Below are 17,903 nucleotides of genomic sequence, written 5' to 3'. Positions count from 1 at the left end.
AGCCCGGCTGCAGTTACGCCGCGCCGCGCACCTGTGGCGCTACTGCCGCTGTGACGTCATACCAGCTGTAGATTATGTTTTCTTTCTCTCAGTCGCAAGAACATCAAAAACAAAATATAAAAAAATTACCGAAGACGTTTTGAGTCGTCGCGCAGCGGCGGCGGTAGCCACGCGTGACCTGTAGACGCGGCGTACTGCGTTCCAAGACGCTTTCAGTCGTCGCGCAGCGGCGGCCAGTAGCCACGCGTGACCTGTAGACGCGGCGCACTGCGTTCCAAGACGCTTTCAGTCGTCGCGCAACAGCGGCCGGTAGCCACGCGTGACCTGTAGACGCGGCGCACTGCGTTCCAAGACGCTTTCAGTCGTCGCGCAACAGCGGCCGGTAGTCACGCGTGACCTGTAGACGCGGCGCACTGCGTTCCAAGACGCTTTCAGTCGTCGCGCAACAGCGGCCGGTAGTCACGCGTGACCTGTAGACGCGGCGCACTGCGTTCCAAGACGCTTTCAGTCGTCGCGCAACAGCGGCCGGTAGCCACGCGTGACCTGTAGACGCGGCGCACTGCGTTCCAAGACGCTTTCAGTCGTCGCGCAACAGCGGCCGGTAGCCACGCGTGACCTGTAGACGCGGCGCACTGCGTTCCAAGACGCTTTCAGTCGTCGCGCAACAGCGGCCGGTAGTCACGCGTGACCTGTAGACGCGGCGCACTGCGTTCCAAGACGCTTTCAGTCGTCGCGCAACAGCGGCCGGTAGTCGCGCGTGACCTGTAGGCGCGGCGCACTGCGTTCCAAGACGCTTTCAGTCGTCGCGCAACAGCGGCCGGTAGTCACGCGTGACCTGTAGACGCGGCGCACTGCGTTCCAAGACGCTTTCAGTCGTCGCGCAACAGCGGCCGGTAGTCGCGCGTGACCTGTAGGCGCGGCGCACTGCGTTCCAAGACGCTTTCAGTCGTCGCGCAACAGCGGCCGGTAGCCACGCGTGACCTGTAGACGCGGCGCACTGCGTTCCAAGACGCTTTCAGTCGTCGCGCAACAGCGGCCGGTAGCCACGCGTGACCTGTAGACGCGGCGCACTGCGTTCCAAGACGCTTTCAGTCGTCGCGCAACAGCGGCCGGTAGCCACGCGTGACCTGTAGACGCGGCGCACTGCGTTCCAAGACGCTTTCAGTCGTCGCGCAACAGCGGCCGGTAGCCACGCGTGACCTGTAGACGCGGCGCACTGCGTTCCAAGACGTTTTCAGTCGTCGCGCAACAGCGGCCGGTAGCCACGCGTGACCTGTAGACGCGGCGCACTGCGTTCCAAGACGTTTTCAGTCGTCGCGCAACAGCGGCCGGTAGTCACGCGTGACCTGTAGACGCGGCGCACTGCGTTCCAAGACGCTTTCAGTCGTCGCGCAACAGCGGCCGGTAGTCACGCGTGTCCTGTAGGTGCGGCGCACTGCGTTCCAAGACGCTTTCAGTCGTCGCGCAACAGCGGCCGGTAGCCACGCACGACCTGTAGACGCGGCGCACGGCGTTCCATCAGTTGGAGGCGCTGCGCTTTTGCTTTCACAACCTACCAGGCTTAACCAAAGCTAAGACCCCGCCAATTTTTTCTTCCTTCTTTTAGATCATGTTCAACTATTAGTGATTGCACGACTAATTGCCTATTACTCAATGCCTTAAATTAAAAAAAACGAAAAAAGAATATTCCCCTCTTTTTTTTCTTGGGTTTCGCTGAATATTGCCTTCCTGGATATATACGTCATGTCGAGACCCTTGTTTCCCTACCTTTGCCTTCTCAATAGCTTAACGACAGCCTCGGTTCCGCCAGTGTTGATGCCATGAGTAGTATGAGTTGTGGCACAGCTGCGGTCCTCATCGTTTGATCATGTTCCACGTCACACAGGACATTCTGTGTCTGCCGCGAAGAAAGGGGTTAACTCCTATTAGCACTCTCATGGTTAGGTTGTGACGTACATACACGCGAAAGCAGAAGATTGGCCAGTCGCCGCCACAGCTCAGTTGGTACACCACCATACGAGACATGCGGAGGGCGTGGATTCATACCACCAGCGGCATGTGGTTGTTTTTTCTTTTACCAGCTGTTTTATCAATTAATTTTCAGTCAAAAAGCGATTGTACTGCTAATTTCGCATTACATTTTTTGTTGTAAAGTAAAGGTTTATTAGTTCCAACAGTACACAGATGTTAAAGGCCCACAGACGAGGTTCCCATATTCAGGAGACTCTAGTGGGATCCATGATAGATGATCAATACAAAAGAAACAATAACAGCATAGTTAATGAACGGTTATAAAATACAGATAATAAAATGTGTGCTTGGACACACAAAAAAAGTCTGACACCCAAAAAACACATGTAAGACGCTTATAAAAAGAATAAATATCATCCATTCAACAAAGATATCTTGTTTTTGAATACAAGGAAGGAAATTGAGGTTTTTAGTTAGCATGGCAATGCATTCTAAGTTCGAATGGCTGCAAAAGACGACGTCATTTTTCCATAATTGCTATGGACTTTGGGCAGTAGAAAATTGTTACTAGCTTCAAGTCTGGTAGAGTTCTGACTGATCATCAGGACGGGTTTGATAAACTGAAAATGTTTGGTGTTATTTAATAGCTAAATAACATGATTCCTGGGTGGCACTGAATAAACAGGCGGACTGATAAAATGCTGTGTTCATGTGATAAAAAATTAACAAGTGTTTGTAATAAAAGAGCTGCGGGTGATAATGCGGATTGCCTGGTTGCCTGGTTGTCGGATTGCCAAATGAAAGAATAACAAAGAGAAAAAGAAATATTCCCGTATGCTGTTGGCGTCCTTAATATCTCACAGTGCTTGACGTTTTAACTTTGTTCACCAAATCTGCATTATTTTTTGTCATTATTACTATTTTTTAATGTTTTGGGTACCTGTCCGACGCCACCTGTGTCTTGGCATATCCCCCACACAGTGGGTACGCGACATTATCTTCTCCAGGACAACAACATGTGGGCTTAATGGATGAAGCCAGAGAAAGGACAATAACTATGAGACAGGGATACTGATTGCGTCCTTTGGTCTTTCGTCGTCAATTCGGCGCAACGGTTATTTTAAAGATCATGAACAGGCTAGTCCCTGCTAAAATATTACTTCCGATTAGAGCATGCTAACTTTTTCAGTCTGTCTTCACATGCGTAACTACAAGTTTTCTACTACGCGTACTGGTGTCCGCGACGCTAAATGCATTTGTCTTGTTCATCAGAAAATACCGGGTGTTTCACCTCAGTTGTTCCGCAGTTTTAAGTAATAGGCTTTCTGAGTTTTTTGGCATAGCATTGTCAGGAGTGTAACGCGTCAGAATGCGGCTAAGACGTGCTAACTAGTATGATGGTGAACTAATACTGAGCTGCTAACTTCTTACTCATAACTGTTAGTCGCATTATTTATTGAGAGGCGTGTTGCCCACCGTAAGTAATATCCATCTCAATTTCTACCCTTCCGAAAACGCGATTGCCCTAAGCGCTGTGGCCCAACAAATTCTGGCTCTTTCGTCCCGTTATGTGCACTGGAGGGGTTGGTTTACCCGCAAGCTTCTTGAAAGGATATGTATTTTGACGTGGTGTGGGCAAAAAGTGTTGGGCCACAGCGCCGAGAGTAACTGCGTTTTCGAAATTCTAAAAACTGATACGGATATTACTTACGGTATAGCATAAGCCTCTCAGTAAGTAATGAACCAAAGAGTAATAGTTAGAAGGTTAACTATTCAATATCAGTCCAACACCATACATGTTACGACGTCTTAGCTGTATTCTGATACGCTACACCACTGACAGTGCTGTGCCCAAAAAAGAGCTGTCCTAACTCAAGAAACTTATTTCTGTAAAAGCAGAACATCTCATGTTAAACACAAGGTATATTAACGACAAGCTGTGATAGTAAGCAAGATCCTTATTAAAACAGTTCATCAATTTCAGTAATCATGCATGAAATAATACTTTGACCCTATTATTTCTGTAATCTAAGTTTCTTTGAGTCACTTTATTTTTCAAGTGGTATTTATTGCTTAGGGAAAAAAGGGGTTAACAGTTCATCGATTTCATTTAATGTGCATGACATAATGCTTTAAGACCCCATTATTTCTTTAATCTCAGTTTCTTTGAGTCATTTTATTTTGCAAGTGGTGTTTATTGCTTAAGGACAAAACGGGGTTAGCTAATGATGGTTAAAAGACAAGGATGGTTAAATGAATGACAAAAGGTAAGCTGATCTAATCTAATTAAGTCGCGGAGTGAGCGATCCAAGCGGTATATGACAAGCGGTATATGACAAGCGGTCCAAGCGGTATATGACAAAATATTGTTCGACGAGAGACCCGCTACCGACAGTTGCTGGTTCCCCGTCAGTGTCAGCGCCGGGCATGCCCACAGCAGGTGGCGGACGTCGGCTTCAGTATTCCGGCGTTTACAGACTGTACACCAGGGGCGGGGGTATGTTTTGCCGCTTTCGAGTCAGGGCAGAGTGAGGGCAACCTAGACCACTGTCCTGCGAAGCGCATAAAGTATTGTTTATGTGATTAGAACTGCCGAAGAGTTCCATTCAATTGAAAAGTTTCTTTTTCTTGTTGGCCATTCCAGAATGGCACCTTTCCAGATTGTCCCTGCAATAAAGAAGGCGAGAGTACGACAAAGGATGACGTGAAGTGCTTGGTATGTTATTTTTATGTGAACAAATGTAGTCCTTAATATACCAAACAGTAGGCGTATCAAATTTCAGGTGCACCGACTTGTGCGCTAGTTGTTTTCTATTTTAGAGCACATCAAAGCGTATGTTGACACAGTCGGATGTACAGCCTTTGTCAAAAGTAACGAGGCTGTATGGTTTGCTTCTCATTCGTATAACAGAGCCCTCGCGGCTTCCCTAAAGATCAAAAAGTTCTTTGAAGGTGAGAACAAGGGTTCTTCTTACTATACAGAGATTTAGAGCTTTAGGGCTGGCATAATAGTTTTAATATACGACTGAGAAGAAAAAACATGCAGCCTGGTTACTTTTGATAAAGACTGTACCAATGCGCGCTACATATACGTAGGACTATATTGTACATTCCCAGTCTTCAGTCTGTGCGTGCGATTTTGTGTGCTACATTAAACAGCATATAATGGTAAGCCAGCATCTGAACAACGTTTTCAGGCTGGCAAAAAAATCTATGCTTTGAATTAATTTTCAACTGTATAATATTACGTCAATGACACATTACCTTCCAACGTGAAGCTATTTGGCACGTGGGTTGCAAGCATTTGTGATTACCTTTGGCTGCCAGCTGCTCCCCATTATTTGCAGTCAGGACGTCAAAGCAAAGCAGGACAAATTTTCTAGTATTCACAGTGGAAAATGGGGACAAACGACAAACACAACAAGCGCCTTCATCGCTACTTTCATGTGCTCACTCATCTTGTGGTATGAAGGATCATGATTTAACACTGAAAATTAACACCAACTAGGCCACATTTTAGCGTATTTAACAAGAAATATTACATTGTGTGCCATATTTAATTTCATTTTACGGTATTTCCTCTCCATGGTCGAGCACGGCTACTTAAAAGAAAAAAGGAGCAGGCGAGTAATAAGGTCCTGTTCAATATTCGAAAATTTGTCGCCCGAATACTGAAAATTTTCACTAAGAATGCAAAGCAAAATTAGTACGTTTCAACGGGGATGGGGAAATTTTAGACTGGGTTACAGATCTCAAATCGGACATTGTTCATACTCTTTCAACATATAGAATCTGGGGAAGTGTAATGCATGTCACATCAGGCATCTCCCTGATTCCGTGCTGGTGCCACTATTATTTCTGATTTTCATAAACGAAATTGACAGCAATATTGGATCTATCATGAAACTTTGATTGCCTGTGATTGCATTATCGAAGAAAAATTAACAGCTACGCAGATCATATTTGCCTTAGCAGTTCACTGAACAAACTAACCGAACGGTGCAAAAAATAGCTAAAGAAGAGAAAGAGTATTAATCAGTTTGCATGCCGATAATAAAAAGTGACCTTCTCACTCTCCATTCTTTAACGAAAAAATACTGAACAAAGTTGACCACCATATGTACTACTGAGGCATCACATTAACCTCTGACCTGAGCTTCTTGCGTATGCCACTTTAGACTATTTTAGAGTGCGGTAACGCAGCCCAGTGTATTATTGCGGTTTATTGGTTTACGAAGGGTTTACGCCCCAATGCGACTCAGGCTGTTAGGGACAACGTAGTGGAGGGCTCCGGAAATATCGACCACCTGAGGCTTTTAACGTGCAGTGACATCGCACAGTACACGGACCTCTAGAATTTCGCCTCCGTCGAAATTTAGCCGCCGCGCCCAGAATCGAACCCGCGTCTTTTGGGTCAGCAGGAGCCGAGTGCCATAACCACTGAGCGTCCGTTGCAGGGCTCATTGCGGTTTATTCATAATAGATATAATGGCACTGACACACCCACTACCCTTGTGGCAATTTCGGATTTAGCGACAGTTTTATCCAGAGCTTGACAAGCGGGTGCGCCTGCCACTGCTAGGCGTACACGGGATAGAAATGCCTCCTGGAGACAGGGCTGCTCGTTGGAATGAGAAGCAAAAGTTGCGGCGTGCTACAGAGACTGATGAAGAGCGTGAAGAACGTCTAGCCAAGCGGCGTGCTCGATATGCAACTCGGCGACAATATGCTTCGCATCTGACTAGGCTTAACCTAAGCTAAGCCTCAGCCATTTTTTGTTGTTGTTTTCATTCTGTTGCTACACCTGACATCTACACATGCAGTGCTTGCAACAGTGCTTTTGTTATTTCTAACTTACTATGTTCTTTTGTGTTAACATGCGTTTGAATTTTTGATGCGCCATCTATGGGTCCGCTGTTCGATCGCATAATTTTGCCCATTTTGTTCTCTCACCTATGCTCCAGGTGAGACTGAAAGACTGAATAAATTAAAAGAAATTAGCGAGATTCTTAAGCTCCGTCTTAAGGGCAATACGCGATAGCATTAATGGGCTAATGCCCGTATATGCGGAAGTGGTAATTCTGGATTTTACACTCATAGATCCCTGGGAGTCCTCGTACCGCCCCTGGCGCAGTGGTGCAAGCGGTTAAGCGATGCGGTGGCAGGTGCTGCCACCGGTGAGGGACTATGCGATCTAGGTTGCTCGGAAAGAGCAACTTTGGAACTTTCCGAGCAGCTGCCAGGACGTCAGACCAAAGCCCCCACAGCTCTCCCGAAGGTCATGCTGCAAACACAGCGATACCCGGCTTTACCTACCAGAGTGAAACTATCACTCCAATAACAACTACATCAGTAGAGTACAAATGTACACATCCGCGACGAATCACTGGATAGTTGTGACCTTCGGCCACCTCATTCGCTACATGGAAAGCACAGCCTTTCCACTCACCGCCGCAAACGATTTTGCGCCCTTAAATCTCCAACAATAAATTTGCGCTATGGGGCCCCTCGTGTACTTATCAGCGACAGGTGCAAAGCCTTCTTATCTGAAGTTGTTGAGGCGCTCCCATATGAATGGCAAACAGTCCACCGAACCACCGGCGCTCACCCCCTCCGAACTAATTATATAATATCATATCACCATATCACAGTGCACCTCGTATTTTAAAGCTGTACAGCACGCTGAAGAATGCCTCCAACTGGCCCGTTAGCCAACACCAGAAGAGAAGTGTTGTCAGAAAGCCCGTAACCACAACAGTAACCCCGCCCACATCTTTGAGTTCGAGATGCTGTTATTGAGACTTTTCTCAGCAACTTAAACTTTTCAGCGAGCCAAGGACTCGGTTTTTGCAGGCCTGAAGTGTTAAACCTGCCTCGTGTACAGAGAGAATGTCATAGCTTTCGCGTCGAGCTGCAACGAACGCCTAAAGAGGCAACAGAGACACGCTTTTAATTAATTTCAAAGCCGTTTTCAAGAACTGGTCCTCGGGCCCTTCGATGAAGAAGAACAAACCAAAATCCACACTTACGTAAGCAGGTGCGCCCCCGGTGCCGTACTCGTCCAAAAAAAGAACGGAATAGTGTCAGTTATCTCTCACGCGAGTCGCTCGCTCTAAGGGCCTGGATTTATTGTTGAATGACGGAAAAGGGATGCCTCAAGATCATTTGGCCTACGTCAGAATCCCGCAATTTACTAAGGTAGCAGCTGGGACGAGTTGGTGGTTGTTCATTCTAAAACAACGCAAAAAAGACACGGATAAGAGGAAGAGACGTACACACGGGCGCTGACTCACAACTAGGATTTTATTGCCGAGACACCACCTTATATAATGTGGGCGCGCAATAAAACTGAAAGTAGTGCGAAAGCCGCCGCGGTGGCTCAGTGGTTATAGTGCTCGGCTGCTGAACCGAAAGACGCGGGTTCGATGCCGGCCGCGGCGGTTGAATTTCTTTGGAGGAGAAATTCTAGAGGCCCGTGTACTGTGCGATGTCAGTGCACGTTAAAGATCCCCAGGTGGTCGAAATTCCCGGAGCCCTTCACTACGGCGTCTCTCATAGCCTTAGTCGCTTTGGGACGTTAAACCCCATAAACCAAACCAAACCAGTCGTGCGAAAGAGGGAGAGAAATAATCAAAGCATACTTGTCGTCAAAGGTCGTCAGTGCATTTATCTGACAAATAATTGATGTATCTTTCTGCCAATATGTGAAACTTTTGATGGCAAGTATGCTTTGATTATTGCGCGCCCACATTATATAAGGTGGTGTCTCGGCAATAAAATCCTAGTTGTGAGTCAGCGCCCGTGTGTACGTCTCCGCCTCTTCCTCTTGTCCGTGTCTCTTTTGCGCTGTTTTAGAATGAATCCGCGATTTAGTGCGCGAAAGTCCTCTGTCATGGTAGCCACTGACCATCATGTGGTCTGCTGGATTTTTGAACTGAAAGATCCCTCAAGTCTTTTCATTAGCTGGAGCCCAAACGTTTGACGTAATTGTCAATTACATGCCTTTACGCAAGCACTATAACGCGGGCTGCCTGTCACGGGTTCGCTGTAGATGTACTTTTGTAGGACGACGATGACGACGTCTTCCTAGGACCTATCAGCGCCAGCCCTCTTGCGGAGGAGTAACTCTTGAATTGGAGCCTCCGATGATTCACTGAGTACTTGTAAGGCAAAAGCTTCTTCACCCCTAGCCTTGCTTCAGCGCGGATTTTATTCCGTCCGCGTACGGAACAATGTCCTCAAGGAGAACTTGAGGCCGAACAAATCTGCTCACCTTCTTGTTGCACCTGCGAGACTTAAGGAAGAAATTCTATAGGCTTGACACGACGAGCCGACAGGTGGGCACCTCAGGTTTCGTGGTATTTCTTGCCGAATTCGAGACAAATATTCTCCACGCCGATCTGCCGACGTCGCACATTATGTGAAAAATTGCCGAGGTTGCCAGCGACGAAAGACGCCACAGACACGACCAGCAGGACTCCTGAACCCTACTGAGCCACAGTCAGGGATCTTCCAGGTGATCGGCATGGACCTGCTTTGCTCTTTCCTGAAGTCAACATCTGGTTTGGTTTGGTTTTGTGGGGTTTAACGTCCCAAAGCGACTAAGGCTATGAGAGACGCCGTAGTGAAGGGCTCCGAAAATTTCGACCACCTGGGGTTCTTTAACGTGCACTGACATCGCACAGCACACGGGCCTCTAGAATTTCTCCTCCAAAGAAATTCTAGCCGCCGCGGCCGGGATCGAACCCGCGTCTTTTGGGCCAGCAGCCGAGCACCATAGCCACTGAGCCACCGCGGCGGCTGAAGTCAACATCTGGATACAGATGGATAATGTGCCCACCGATTACCTGACCGGCTGCGCCGAAGCAAAAGACCTGAAATGAACAGGCGAAATTTTCGTAAAACACATTATTCTGCGGCAGGGTGTTCCAGAGTGCCCACCACGGAGAGAGGAACAGTAATCTCAGCAGAGCTGACGCAAGCCAGCTTGCGCTACAGCCGGACAAGCCAGCGGAAGACTATTGCATTCCTTCCGCAGACGAAGCACAAACGGCCCCGCAAAGCGCTTGTAGACCATTGCAGACACGCTTGCCAAGTACGTGGACGCAGAACACAAGACCTGGTAAGTCGTCCTCCCCTATGTCGTGTTTGCCACAACTCCGCAGTGCAGGACAGCACCCAGACGTCGTCATTTAGGCTCGTCCACGGGAGCGAGGACCCGACTACGCTTGAAGCTATGCTACCACACGTCTTTTACGAGTAGTTCCTCGATGTAGCTCCCTTCCTTCAGCTCGTAGAAGCCCAACGGCTCGCCCGGATATGGATCACAGAGTAAGAGCGCCCCGATGCCCATTGCTACAACATATGAAGACGCGACGCGGAATACAAGCCAAATGACAGGGTGTGGGTCTGGACGCCCATTCGCCGCTGCAGTCTAAGTGCTAAACTTCAGCGCCACTATTTCGATCCGTATTTCCTCCGAGTCGATCCTATTTCGACTCGTCGACTTAACGAACTTGACTACGAAGTGGTCCATGACGGAGCGACTGCATCGCAGTGGCGCCGCATGCGCCTGGAAGTCGTACATGTCTTTCGCCTGAAGCTTTATTATATGGGCTAATGGGCGCTTTATTTGTATTCTCAGCATTTACTTTTGTTCAGCTTTCTTTTGGCTGTAAGTCATCGGGACGACGCTTCTTAAAAGGGCGGTAATGCCGCAAAGTTTTTAATGGTTGATGGGTGGGTGGGAAAGCTTTATTTAGCAAGAGAATTCGAGGCCCACAGGCCTCCTGGGTCTCCGCACGACCCCACTCACGGTCTAAACGTTCATGTGGCGTTGGTTCATGACGTATGCGGCCCGGCTGACACCGATCTTCTGCCTGCCCAGGTACGCTGACCGCAGTGGGGTCTCCCATTCCTCCCAGGTTTGGAGAGGCACCGGCCCGGCGGGGGGAGGGGACACCGGGCATTATAAGGGGAAGTGGGTAAGGATGGCCTTGGGGTGGGAGCACAAGATGCATTTGGGGGGTACCGGCATAAATTTAGAAAGATTGTCTGGTGTAAGCAGCGTTCGCGTCTGCAGGCGACGCGAGATTGACTGTTCTCTGATAGTCAGGGATGGGTGGGGTGGCGGGTATATTAGGCGCTCAGCGCGGGAGTTTGCGGTGAGCTCAGCAAGCGAGTGCATACGCTCCTTCGAGAAATCCCCCTCGCGGAATCCATGTTCGGTTTTCGCCCTCCCAAGTAAGCACAGGATATAATTCTGCAGCTCCACCGCGACATCTAAGATCCTATCAAATGTCCCCACAACAACAAGGTGTTCCTGGCCTTGGATCTTAAAGGCGCATGCGACAAACGTCAAACATGAAGTAATCCTGGACCACCTCAGTCACACCAACTGTGGCCACCAAACACTCCATTACATAAAAGAATTTCTTACAGACGTCAATCCTTTAAAAAGAAGAATTAATCATAATATTCTTCTTTTTAAATTAAATAGGTATGGTGTACGTGGCGTAGCGCTAAATTTATTAGAATCCTACTTATCATACAGAGCTCAGTACGTAGATGTAAACAGAGCAACTTCTTCTACCCTCTCTATAACATGCGGATTGCCCCAAGGCAGCATACTTGGGCCATTACTGTTTTTAATTTACATGAATGATATTTTCCACTGCACAAGTAGCGCTTATATAGTATCATATGCTGATGACACATCTTTTTTTATGACAGGTACTTCCGAAACAGACATCGAAAAACAAACAAACAGTGCACTTACTCAACTCGGCTTATGGGCAGAAGCAAATTATCTGCGAATAAATCCGATAAAGACAAAAATTATGTTATTCCGTCCTAAGGGAAAGAAAATATCACATACTATCAAAGCCGTATTCGATAATCAGCCTATTGAACTCGTTGAGTCTGTAAAAACACTGGGAGTAACCTTTTCAAGCAATTTATCTTGGAATGCACACACAGAATACATTCGTTCTAAAGTTGCCTTAGCCCTGGGTATACTTGCGCGTTTTAGACACATCTTTCCAACAAAGGTAAAAATCATGCTTTACAATGCGTTAGTACTTTCTCATCTTCAATATTGTAACATAGTTTGGGGCACAACGGGCATAACTAATCTTCGAAAGATACATCTGCTTCAGAAAAAAGCAGTGCGATGTATTGCCAATGTACCATTATTTTCTTCTACCACTAGTCTTTTTGCAAAGTATGAAATTCTTCCCATATTCGCATTTTATACTTACAGACTACTATTAAATTATAAATCTCAATTAAAACACCCCAATAATCTCATCATTTTGCTTGCACAACTCAGAGAAAACACCAGCTGCCGTGACACGAGACATAGAGAAACCTGGTTTGCCCCAACACCAAGAGCCCACTACGTGAATGAATCCGTATGTTATAACCTTCCAACTCTGCTGAACAAATTAATCCAAGAAAATTTTTATATAGAAATTCTGGAATATTGCCGGACAAACTGTTTTCCTTGAATTTCAAGTGCCGTTTATTATTTTTATTTAATTTTATTTGCGGTGTTCTTTTGTGATGATTTATGACATTACCTTTTTTTGTGTGTTCGTTAGTGCATGATGTGGATAAGTGGTCTGTAAAATGCTGATTTATTTATTTTTTTTCAGCAGTGAGTGATGTATTCATCTTGCTGATATATTTTTTATGTATGTATGTACGTATGTATGAGTATAGCCATCGTCTTCCTCCTGCACTGTCGGGAATGTAAAGGAGCCGGGACCCTTTGTCAAGCTCTCACCACAGCTTTTAGTCCCGGCTCCTCCTTCGTAACAAAGGAAATAAACTTCAACTTCTTCTTCTTCTTCTTCTTCTTCTATATACGCATACAAGATGCGGAACATGAGCCATACACCATCGGCTGGAGGGGAACACCTCAAGGCGCGGTCCTGTCTCCCCTGCTCTTCAATTTGGCAACGCTTCGTCTTCCCTCGAAATTGTCTTCTCTGCCCGGGATACATCACGCTCTTTATGCGGATGACATTACAATATGGGCCACGCAAGGTAACCTGGGCCACATGGAGTCCTGCCTGCAAGCAGCGGCGACCCTAGTCGACGACTACGCGGCCTACTGCGTACTCCAGTGCGCCCCAGCAAAATCAGAATTTGTGCACTTACGTCCCTCCCCTCGGGACACAACACCGCTTCGCATCAGTCTCCCCTCGGGACCGATCCGGGAGGAGGCCAAGGAAATCCGCGTCCTTGGCCTCTTCATACACCACCAATGCAGGGCCGACACCACCCTCAAACTTCGCACGGTGGGAGACCAGGTGGGCCGCATGGTCCGCAGGGTCTCCAACAAGCGGGGTGGATTACGAAGGAAGGATGCACTGCAGCTTGCCCATGATTTGGTAACGAGTAGAATCCTCTACTCAACAACCTACTTTCACCTACGCAAACACGATGATGTCCAAGTGGAGGTCATCCAGGCTCTCGACAAAACCAGAGACTTCTGGCCTTGAGTGTGGCGAACACCTTCCGGGAGCTTCGAGAAGCCCACTTAGTCAACCAATACACGCGTCTTGCACAGACCACGTCCGGTCGCCGCCCCTTGGACCGGCTACGCATCAAACAGGACTACCACACTGAGGAAAGAGAGAGAGTGCCAGAAACCCTGGAGACGCGCCCTCCGGGTCCGACCCCTTCCCCGCAACATGTCCTGAGAAGACCATAGCGGTCATCGCCAGGCGCGCGCGGAAGCGTTCGCGCGATACTGTGGTAACCAAGAACACGTGTATTACGTGGACGTTGCCGGCCCACACCACGGGGGGTGGTACACGGCCGCAGTCGTACACAACAATAACACAGTTAAGGGGCTCGCTTTCAAAGCCTACAGCGCAACACACGAGGAGGACATTGCCATTGCTTTGGCTCTCAACACATCATCACCGACTCGCGAGGGGCCTGTCGCAACCGCGAGCTGGGATGGGCTCCCCCGCTTGCCTGGCGCATACTGCAATCAAGCTGCCGATGCGAAGATACAACTCCACGTAACCTGATATGGGTCCCCGGTCACCAGGGACTCAAGAGAAACAAACAGGTCGATCAGGCCACCCACGCACTCTCTCCCCGGGCTATCTCCCGGTCCTTGGAAGCCTACTCTCAATCAGGCAATCTAGTCCTTACACTCAAACACATCACCGATTACTACAAGGAGGATCACCGGCACTACCCGGGCCCTTGAAAGGGGCTGGATCGCTCTGACGAGCGCCTCCTCATCAAAATTCTCACTGAGACTGTACTGTGCCCGGCGGTGCTTAAGCATTTCAACACATCCTTTGAAGGCGCGTGCCAGTTCTGTGGGGAGGTGGCTGACACCTTCCACATTGTTTTGGCGAGCCAATCAAACCCATCTAACCCCCTCCCCCGTACCACATCAGAGAGGAATGCGAGGCGGGCTTGCTCGGCTGTCAAGACCTTAGGACCCAAAAGGCCTTGGTTCAACGGACTCGGGCGGGGTTGCTTGCCAATGGGACCCCGGAATAGGGGCTCCCCCAAGTATTCTTAGGAGAAAGGGCCAGTAGGGCCCTACCCCAGTCACTTCTGTGTAAAAATTTATTAGAAGACAAATGTTTTTCGCAACCACCACCACCCATGAGGTCCACCTGTGCCCGTTTTCTGGACCCTCGGGCTAAGGAGTCGGTAGCCTCGTTGTGGGGGATTTCCCGCGTGTGCAGGCACCCAGTTGAGCTCAGCGCGTCGGGGGGAGGTGGGCGGTGGGCATGTGCAGCAGGCAATGTGCAGTGGGATGAACCGTGCCCTTCGTAAAATTTAGAATGATGGTTTTTGAGTCACTAATAATGTAACGGGCGCCTGTGTATGCCAGAGAAATGGCTGCAGCGGTCTCCGCGGCTTACTCAGAGGTGGTGCTTGAAGGAAGCTCGAAAATTAGGAGCGCTATGTGTGAGTTGAGAACAACCTTCGTTCATGCTCAAAGCCAACGGCACGCAGCTTTATCCCCTTGTTGGTGAGAAGCGATGAGACCAGATCTATCTGGAATATTTCTAGCAGGGCGGAACGGCTTTGACTTTCTTTGAGATCTTCGTAGATGATTTCTGCTTGTATTCTCTAAATTTCGTGAATTTTAAATGGAGTGTAGCCCAGAGCGGCGATTCTGCCCTTTGACTACAATTGTTATCGTCGTCGCCGAGTCATTAATTTCTTTGTAGGCGTGAGTCAGTTCAGCGGAGTTAATTTCACTGCCATGTTCTCAAGCCTATTCTTTTGTTGTCTCCGGGGTCGTCACCACCTCGTGACAGTATATTTCAGTACACTTGGGTGTTCTCCAAAACGTTCGAAATAATGAGAACACCACAACTAGAACATAACTTCAAACTTGAATTAAATTGGCTTCAAAATCACTGACAATGGGATCTATCCGACATATATTGCAGTTATGCACAGCTGGCGCTACGACAAAAGAACGATGAGGAAAATATTTTGTGAACGCATTTTTCAATATCAGACATTCTTCATTTGTAATCAAATTCCCCATGGAATCGAGATGCTGAATGACATCTTGCTATTTCTGCCTGGTAACTCTCTAATATTTTGATGGATATGAAGGCAGCGTGTTAAAGAAGAAAACGTACTTGATCTACTTCACAGCTAAATGATACGTTCGTAAAACTGAGCTATGGGCGCGTCGACATCAAGGTTTGGTAATTTGCTTAAGGCGACAACATATAGCTTATTTATTCACGAGTACGCAGTGAGACAAAATGATAGCGATTGGTTTTGCATTTTGCTTCTGTTTTGTTCAACAGCCCCCTTAAAAAGTGTAAATATGTAGTTCTCAATAAAAAGCGCACGGGGATCCTAAATTTCTGTGTAACCATTACTGGAGTAGCACTAATTGTACTGATGCTGCTGATTTGGTGTACCGCATGCATTGTTAATTCGCAGTGCATGCGGCAATGATGACTCTGACTTCAAATGTAAATCGTAAAACATGGGCCAGAAATTGTGCTAAGGATAGCAGGTTCGATTGGCAGTGTTCAATTATGCGTTCCCAATCTCACTTTAAAACAAATTCTTTTCTAGAATACTACATCAGCACCACATATTTAAAAAATGAACGATACAGTGCGTGTTTATTCCCCACACTCTATAGTGAACAACTTAGAAGTGCACGTATCTTGCTAAGATAAAAGGCATAATTGGGGTTGAGTGCTGAGTGCTCGATGAAGACTTGACGGCATTGGTTTATAGCCCGATCCCAGTTTGTAAGCGCTTAATGTGTCTGATAAGTAAGTATGAGTATTTCTGCTGACGCAGAGATCATTACATAGTAAAAACTGTATTTTTTATTTGATTTTTGGTGTTTTCGGACAGCCCAGCAAGCCATGAAACGAGTAAAGATAACTATGGGAGGGAGAGGTGGGTTGGTTTCGTTTATTGGGGTTTAACGTCCCAAAGCAACTCAGGCTATGAGGGACGCCATAGTGCAGGGTTCCGGATATTTCGACCACCTGGGGTTTTTTAACGTGCACCGACATCGCACAGTACACTGGCCTCTAGCTTTTCGCTTCCATTGAAATTCGGCCGCCGCGGCCGGGATCGAACCCGAGTCTTTCGGGCCAGAAGTAGAGCGCCGTAACCACTGAGGGCAGACAGAGATGAGCGGGTTGGAAACTAATCATGTGGTACTGAGAGCCTAGCGCAATCAAGAAGGAGTGGACATGGGCAAGGCGTGTAATGGTGGCCCGTTGTTTGCTAGAGTAGACTGCAGGCAAACAAGGACGGCCCTGTGTCAAGGGGGCAGAGTAGTCCAGGAAATCAGCGGCGTTAAGGTCACCGCAGGTTGTACAGGATGGATAATTTTACAGATAGGGGTGTGGTCTTTGTCCTTCAGTGGACGTAGGTGCGCTGTCGATGATAACGACGGTGATTAATTCATAAGAACAACCAAGAAACTGAAAGAGTGCAAGTGTCAAGACGTTTGACGATCGGTTTCGCGGGTTTTTGAAGGCTGCCATTTATATGAATAGCCGTGCATTGCTGCACATTTTGCCAGTATAGGTGCTAGAAATTGATGCTGCAGTAACCACAAACGTACTGTGATATTGCGAGTGCGCACCGTACAAAGTTTAGGTAAAGCAGACGGATATGCGATGACTCCGTTGAGTACGGATTGCAGTCCACTTAGATGCAACTTTTCTTCTGGGAAGTAATGCTAACTAGCACTCAGTTAAACAGCAGGCGACAATAGTACGCGATTTGATTATTTGGTAATGACCTCTTAGTGAAAGTTGTTTTCTTCATGTAAGCCATCGTTAACATGGCGGGTATGCTGGTGTGTCACTGTTTCTCTTCTGCTAAGCCTTTTGAAGTAGTTTCAATCGTATTTCTACAGAAACCACTTAGCAAAAAGAGAAAAAAAGTCATGACTCAGATGTATTCATGTATCAGGCGACAATTAGAAAATTGTTGCATTTCACGGATGTTCTGGTATCATTCACAACAGACAGCGCAACTTGGCTATGACGGAGAACCGACCGTGAAGTATGGAAAGTGCAATGGAACAAGATGCGTGCTACCTGATATTCCTCTGGGCTGCAATGGTGGGACTCCGAGCTCAAGAGTAAGTTGACGTCAGAAAGAATACGTATCATTTATTGGCCAACGTGATTTTACTGTGTGCGCTGATTTTGAATCCGTTTCAGACGGCATTCCTAAAAGTGCAGAATCCAAAAGTGTCTCATGCTTCCAGTAATTTGTACAACTGATGAGATCTATGAAATACTATTTTAGTAGCCTAAAATAACGAGAAATACTCGGCAAGCCTTTTCACTTACACATTAAGTCATGTGGGAATTCAATATACTGTCAGTACGCTTTTCTTTTCCCGTTATTAAGGTTCTTGTAAAGATATAATCTCTAGCTCC

General features: G+C 47.4%; 1 protein-coding gene across 3 annotated transcripts in view; it reads left to right on the top strand.

Moving 5' to 3' along the window:
* LOC149360536 (uncharacterized) overlaps positions 1-17,903 on the top strand; it is an 80,765-nt gene that overhangs the window by 38,591 nt on the left and 24,271 nt on the right. Inside the window, exons 4-5 of one of the 3 annotated variants that reach the window (XM_089569306.1) lie at positions 4,616-4,687; positions 17,483-17,599. In XM_089569306.1, the coding sequence (XP_089425432.1) occupies positions 4,616-4,687; positions 17,483-17,599 (189 nt within the window). Of the gene's footprint in view, positions 1-4,615; positions 4,688-12,852; positions 13,021-17,482; positions 17,600-17,903 lie in introns of those variants that run through there. The other 2 variants (XM_089569307.1, XM_089569308.1) reach the window with 2 other exon arrangements.

The sequence above is a fragment of the Amblyomma mixtum genome, chromosome 2, assembly GCF_055824585.1.
Source record: "Amblyomma mixtum isolate Tamu chromosome 2, ASM5582458v1, whole genome shotgun sequence".
In the NCBI taxonomy this organism is placed as follows: Eukaryota; Metazoa; Arthropoda; class Arachnida; order Ixodida; family Ixodidae; genus Amblyomma; species Amblyomma mixtum.
This window is presented reverse-complemented; position numbering and strand designations above follow the sequence as displayed.